The sequence below is a fragment of the Cynoglossus semilaevis genome, chromosome 1 (assembly GCF_000523025.1).
Source record: "Cynoglossus semilaevis isolate Cse_v1.0 chromosome 1, Cse_v1.0, whole genome shotgun sequence".
In the NCBI taxonomy this organism is placed as follows: domain Eukaryota; kingdom Metazoa; phylum Chordata; class Actinopteri; order Pleuronectiformes; family Cynoglossidae; genus Cynoglossus; species Cynoglossus semilaevis.
Genome location: NC_024307.1, coordinates 21,798,569 through 21,805,526, shown reverse-complemented (window position 1 = coordinate 21,805,526; position 6,958 = coordinate 21,798,569). Strand labels below are relative to the sequence as shown.

The following is a 6,958-nucleotide window of genomic DNA, read 5'->3' as shown; positions in this document are numbered from 1 at the left end:
TGCGCTGTTGTGCAGGACGCTGCTGTCGCCGCCGGGGGGGGGGGGGCGCGCGCTAGCCTGAATTTATTTAACACCACGATGAGCATGTCAGGGCCACGGAGGCAGTAAAACAATAAAAGCAGCTTGCTCTGGTTCCAACCGATAAGAGGGGTTGGTCAGGTTGCACCGCTCCCGATGTTACAGAATGACATTTGGCAGTCACACTTTTCTTTTTTTTCCCCCCTTTCTGCCACAGCCGCGACTCAGAGCCAAACAAAGACAGCTCCTTCTTGGAAAACGTACGGCGGACTGAAGGGATAAATTGTCACCGTTTCATTTAAAAATAGCACAGTTTTCCCTCCCTAAAATGTCAACGAATATTAAATGTCAATTACATGTTATTTATTTATTTATTTATTTTTTATAGTCTTCAAATCTCATGATTCCACCGGGGGAGAAGTGAACGTCGTATCGTTTTTTTTTTTCCCCCCTTGTTGTTCAGCTACTATTTGATCCATCAATGTGCAACACTGCACTATTTTCACTCAATCCCACATACACCGTGCCAGGATTATAAATACACACCAAGCGGAGCCAGGATGTGGATTTACCATTCTCCAGTTTAAAAAAAAAAAAGTGCTAAACTTTTTTTGTAGACTTTACTGGAAGAATGTATTCTTTAAATCACGTTTCCCGAGCTGCTGGTACAAAAATGTCTTCTGGGACGAGTGCAGTTCTTCTTTCCTTCAAACAGCCCAAAAAAATATTCCAAATAAATCTGAAATGTTTTAGCACATTCCATCGTCAAGATCAGACGTGTTATTCTGTGCCACTGCTGTTTGAGGTCTGTCGCTGAATTTACTTAGGAAAAAAAAAAAAAAAAAAATCAACGAGAGATACTGACTGAGATATCTCAAAGCTAGCGAAATGCCGGATGTTTCAGAAAACGGTTTGATAGGTTTATGACATTGAACCTCGTCTTAAAAAAAAAACAAAAAAAAAACAACTTTTTCTCACAGGAAGGACTGACCCTTCATTATCATTATCATTATCATTTGTGTTTTCCTATAGAACATATCTGGAAGGTGTTGTTTGAATAAAAAGTGATGTTACTGTTTTCTAATTTAAGCAACGATATTTCATCGTTCACCTTCATCTACACTTCTCCTGCGATCTCTGTTCAACCGGTCAATTCATTGGTCGACGTTCCGGCTCGACCAAATTACAGATTTGTCGATTTTGTCTTATGTTTTATGCTAATTTACGGAAGGTTGCTGAATATTTATTTAATTCTGAGCGTTTCATTTACAGTCAGTCCTCCTCTACCATGTCAAAGACAACGACAGTGTGGCAGCATTTTACAAAAACAGATAACGGGGAAAAAAGTTGAATGCGAAACTTGCAAGCAACAGTTCACATACTGTATCAACACTCGACTACAAACATATGGCAAATCACCCAAAAATAGTCTACAGTGTTCCCTCTCTTTCACTCCCTCAGTACATTGCAGATTTTTTTTTTTTATCTGTACCACGGACGTTTCGCTATATCGCGGTATTTTACGGTAATTTTTTTGAATTTCCAATATTTTCATTATTACAGTAAAAACATAGCAAAAAATCAACTAAAAGACATCACTGGTAGCTTTGTTTACCTAGAGGAGATCGAACACAGCATTGAGCATGCTCTTCTGTTCCTCATGCTGATTGGCTCATGCATCGTAGGATGCTACGATGCATGAGCCAATCAGAGTGAGGAACTCGGCATCTCGCCTTACCTGTCCGCCACTTCTTACGTTGCTCTGCGCCGTTATACGTATAGTACGTTCCTTGTGTTTGGTGAAAGCGCTAACCTCCGCCGCGTCGTTTATTTAATTACTTTACATAATATGTATGTCTTATATTTCCATTCTACAACTCTACTGTGCATATAATTGTGTTGAAAAGGGTAATACAATCTAGGGAGGGTTGATAACAGTGTGGGGGAGGATTGTAAAGGGTAAATATATATGTAAATAATATAATAACTCTCGCCTCTACTTCGCGGATTTTCCCTTTTGGCAGTGGGTCTTGGAACGCAACTACCGCGATAGGAGAGGGATCAGTGTGTTCATGTCTCGGTGTGCGTGAAATGATGGTGTCTGTCAATGTGTCTCGCTGTGCGTGAAATGATGGTGTCTGTCAATTATTATTATATAAACAATTGTTTATGTATTCCTCAACAGTTATTGTGCTGATATCAATATTGACATATTATTATTAATAATATATTTGTTATATCCATCGAAGCATGACCTGCAGAGTTTTCACATTAGTGACCACCAGAATCTGACATCAGCGTCACAGGTCACTGCAGATCGATCTCAACGTTAACTTAACATGTTTCTGAACTCCAACGTTTGAACAACACACACACACACACACTCTTACCCCTCCTGCTTTCAGTAGCTTCCTACGAAACTCTTCTGTGGGGTTGTTGAAGGTCAGCTTTTCACAGCGGAGGTGATTGACGGGCGGATGGCCGTCCAGGTGGAGAAACAGGTCGTAGTCAAAGCGGACTTTCTTCGGTTCTTCCTGGAGGTGAAGTGATCGTCCAACCAGTGACGGGTGAGAAAGAAAGAGAGAGAGAGAGAGAGAGAGAGGGAGGGAAAATAGAGGGAGAAATCTTAAGGATCAAGTTCAGTTTTTCAGGACTTTTTCCCAAACACAGTGAAACTTGGCTCATGTTTCGGCAACGCCCCCCTCTTGACTATAATCCCTCAGACCGGCATTCCATATACAAACAAAAACAGACCGGTGGAGTTTGATTGTGTAATTTTAAAATGATGACATCACAGCTTTATAATAATGTATGATGGCTTTTTTTTTATGTTCGGAAGAACATGATTTTTTTTCTTAAAAGTATTTACCAATGAACTCCAACAATCGTTTGTGGTTGATTTAACCAATTGTATACAGCAGTGGTTCCCAACCCCTGGTTTGTGTACCGGTGTCGGTCCATAATTCATTTGGTACTGGGCCGCAGTGGGACATAGTGAAAAAATGTCCTTCGGTTTTTACCAATTTACTTATTTGTTTCATTAAAACATAATCAAAACAACAGCTCATTCAGACTCGGTTACTAACAGACTAAAGTCTAGAAGATGTTGGTGGCGCTGTATTACCAGTCCGCAGTAACGGCTGATACATGCCGACTGTTCCTTGGTACAAAAAAAAGATTGGGGCTGGTTTAAAGGACAGTTTAAGATAGCTACTTTGATTAGCGTTAGGAAATAATTAAACACTTTAAGTCAACTTCACCAGTATTTTCAATATGTTAAAAATCAGAATCCGTTTTTTGTTGTTGTTGTTGTCGTCGTCTTGTTGAAAATGCTTACACCGAAGTTTTTTGTTGTTGTTGTTGTCGTCTTGTTGAAAATGCTTACACCGACATTTTAAGTTGGACATCAAGCCTATGTCACAAACTGTTATACAGCAGCGCAATCGAGAGCAAATCTGACAGCAACGGTTGCAACTGCATCTGCTTTGAGAACGCTCTCAAAAACAGTCAGCGCTCGGATCCACGCGATGTCATCATTACTGTGAGCCGTTGCTCCGAAACAGGATGGAGCAGAATATTTGTTCTGGAGTGGAAAAGTCGGCCCTCGCCACTAAGACGCGTCTTGATTTATTCGCTATGTGAGGCGGCGGTTCACAGATTCGCCGAACTGCGCCGTAGCAGGAAGTGGTTGCACTGTGGGTGCACTCGCATGAGCTATAGAATCTGGATTTTTGTGCGCGGTACAACAGCTCTAGTGTGAGTGCACCCTACGACAAAGGAAAGGAGGATGTAAAGAAAAACGCACAAACGCATTCTTTTTCACATCAAAAATACACATTCGACATACTGTACCTTGTTTTTGAAGTACACTTCAATAGGCAAGATGAATCCAGCATATCCAGACTCCTCCACTTTGTACGGTGGATCCTTGCACACTGAAAAAGACAAAGAATGACATTATAAAAAAGGGTGACCCGCCGACCTTTGGCACAAGGCGACCGCCGAACACATTGAAAAGATGTCTCACATTTATTTAGCCTTGGACGGTACGAAGCAAGCGTCCTTATCACATCATTACTAAGTAGACTTGGTTCAAAGCGTTATTTGTTCTAATTATTCCATTCTCACAGGGTTTAACGGGGGGTAACAACAATAAGCTAAACCCTCGAGGGTATTTAGAGCATTGAAAAACTCTTTAATCTAACGCTCTCAGACTCAAAAAGAGCTGAGGGCCACTGCTGCTAGCATCGCTTCATTGGAGGCCACACCAGTATTCAATGTTCCATACAAAACGTTATTTAAGAAAACAAGGTTTTTGTCAATATAAAAAAAAACAAGTGTAATAACCTGGTCATGCCCCCCCCCTTGGGGACAGAAACGTTTTCACACCCCGCGTCTCCTATCCGAACCACACCGCCCGCAAATTGAAATACTATTGAGAACCTGATAACATGTATATTTCTATCTGTACAAACCACTGTATGAGTTGCTGCCACCTAGTGGACTGGAGGCTTGTTATCATTCAAGGATTACAGCAGTGGTACTTGCTAGTACCTCACCGCGCCGCCGCCAGGGGTTCCCGCCCCACTATTTGAGAAACACTGCCCTAGTGCAAACAGCTAATTAAATTAATTATTAATAATTTAAAAAAAAAAATCGAGAGGTAAATTCGAATTCACATATATCATCACGGGCCAGATGAGAGAAATTTGTGGGCCGCAAAGCCATATACAGGACCCCAGGCCTCTGCTTTAAGCACCTGGTGATTTTGTGCAAAAATGGACACAAGAGTTACAAGGACCAACCGAAACAAACCAATCTCTTTAACCAACTAAACTTCAAACACCGACTAGCGACCAACTAATTAACTTATACAGAAACAGAAAAAGCAAAGTAGCTAAAGCACTTTGACGACCTCGGCAGCACAGTCATCAATGAAAGACGTATTTTTTTTGGTATCACCAGCATTTACTGTGTATATTTACTGTTATATATTTCTGCTAGCCTATGTTGGATTGAGTTACTGTCTAGAACTTATTAAATATAGATTGTAAATACATGTATATGAGCTTTCAGTTTGTTGTGACAGTACACTCAAATGTGAGCAAATATATTTTGGTCTTAGCATTAGCATTTTTTTGCACCTTAGCATTATTATTATGATAACTGCTACTACCTTTTCAACGTTTATTTATCATTTCTATTTGCATTGTAGTTTATATTTTGTTATACTTTATCAACATTAATTCTGTTTGGTAATTTGATACACTGCTCATTTTATTTATTTATGTTTTTATTTATGCAAGAAAAGCACAAAAGAAAATATATTTGCTCTTTATAATGCGCAATAAGTTAAATGTGTTTTCAGTGTCTAAGAATAATCATTTTAAATAATCCTGATTTTATTATTAACCAAAAATAATTGCAATTATAATAGTCATAATAATAGTGCAGCCCTATAGAAATTTGTATATATCTTATTTGAACTCAACTTCTGTTCATAAAAGTGACAGTTAGTTTCAAAAAGACTAATAATAATTTGTTTTATTTTTTTATTTTTAAGGTGACCACATTTGAACTCCAGAAAAAAGAAGACAAACAAGTTCCAGTTTGATATGAATGTAGTTAAAATTCCCTTGACGGTTTTCTCCCTTATTGTCATCTTTCCTCAAGCTTAAGACGCGTTTTACTTAAGTTAACTACCAGATGAAGCCTGTAAGCCTTTGCAGATCTTGTTAGCCGAGGCCTAAAATATTGGTGTCTTATTGTCCCTACTGGTAACATGTTTTCCTCCTTGTGTACCTGCATTTCTCCTGTGGGCCCCAAGGACAAACACAGCAGTTGGCTATGTACGAGATACCGAGTACGCTTCTACTTCGACTCTACTAGAAATCCTGAACTGTCCCTTTAACCGGCAGCTCCATTCTCCTGAGATCTCATTAACTGGTGTTTTAACTGCAGCGGCTCAAGTATCAATACAAAAAAATAAGAGGAAAAAAAAGGCAAATTAGAACCAGAGCCTTTAAAGCCCATGAATCCACACAGCTGATGACAGGGTGAGGCCCACCCCTCACCCCTCACCCCTCACCCCCCATGGCCTCTTGGAAAAGACAAACAAGCGCAACTACTGCTCAGGAGTCACTCTCAGGAGGTGGAGGTGGAGGTGTGTGTGTTTGTCAGCTAAAATCTCTGTGGACACACAGGTCTTTTGTATGTCTACTAAAAGAACTGAATCTGGTTTTTTGTTAGGTATGACTGTACTTGAATAGATGACGAATGATAGAATGGTAAATGTCATCAGGGTGAAACGACTGGCGGTATAAAAGAAAAAAAAAATAAAATTCAGACCTTTTATCTGTTTTAATAATGTTGGGTTGGATGGGTTAATCTTACCCATCATTCTTTAATCAACAAGTTCCCTGGTTTTTTCCCTGGTACTGGTCCAGTGCCAGTACCAATACCAGTACCAATAGGTACTGGTCCAGCGCCAGTGCCAGTGCCAGTACCAATAGGTACTGGTCCAGCGCCAGTGCCAGTGCCAGTACCAATAGGTACTGGTCCAGATCTCTGTGGACACACAGGTCTTTTGTATGTCTACTAAAAGAACTGAATCTGGTTTTTTGTTAGGTATGACTGTACTTGAATAGATGACGAATGATAGAATCATCAGGGTGAAAAGACTGGCGGTATAAATGAAAAAAAAAAAAAATTCAGACCTTTTATCTGTTTTATTAATGTTGGGTTGGATGGGTTAATCTTACCCATCAACAAGTTCCCTGGTTTACACACTGGTTTACACACAGTACCAGTACCAAAAGGTACTGGTACTGGTCCAGTACCAATACCAATACCAGTACCAATAGGTACTGGTGCAGTACCAGTACCAATAGGAACAGCCACAGGAACAGGCACAGGAGCAACACCCATAGGCACCGGAGTA

General features: G+C 40.1%; 1 protein-coding gene across 3 annotated transcripts in view; it reads right to left on the bottom strand.

Moving 5' to 3' along the window:
- Positions 1-6,958, bottom strand: part of mllt3 (MLLT3 super elongation complex subunit) — a 60,609-nt gene that overhangs the window by 29,986 nt on the left and 23,665 nt on the right. For all 3 annotated transcript variants that reach the window (XM_025054241.1, XM_008318980.3, XM_025054246.1), the window contains exons 3-4: positions 3,871-3,953; positions 2,409-2,552 (exon numbers count right to left, since the gene is read on the bottom strand). In XM_025054241.1, the coding sequence (XP_024910009.1) occupies positions 2,409-2,552; positions 3,871-3,953 (227 nt within the window). The remainder of the gene's footprint in view (positions 1-2,408; positions 2,553-3,870; positions 3,954-6,958) is intronic.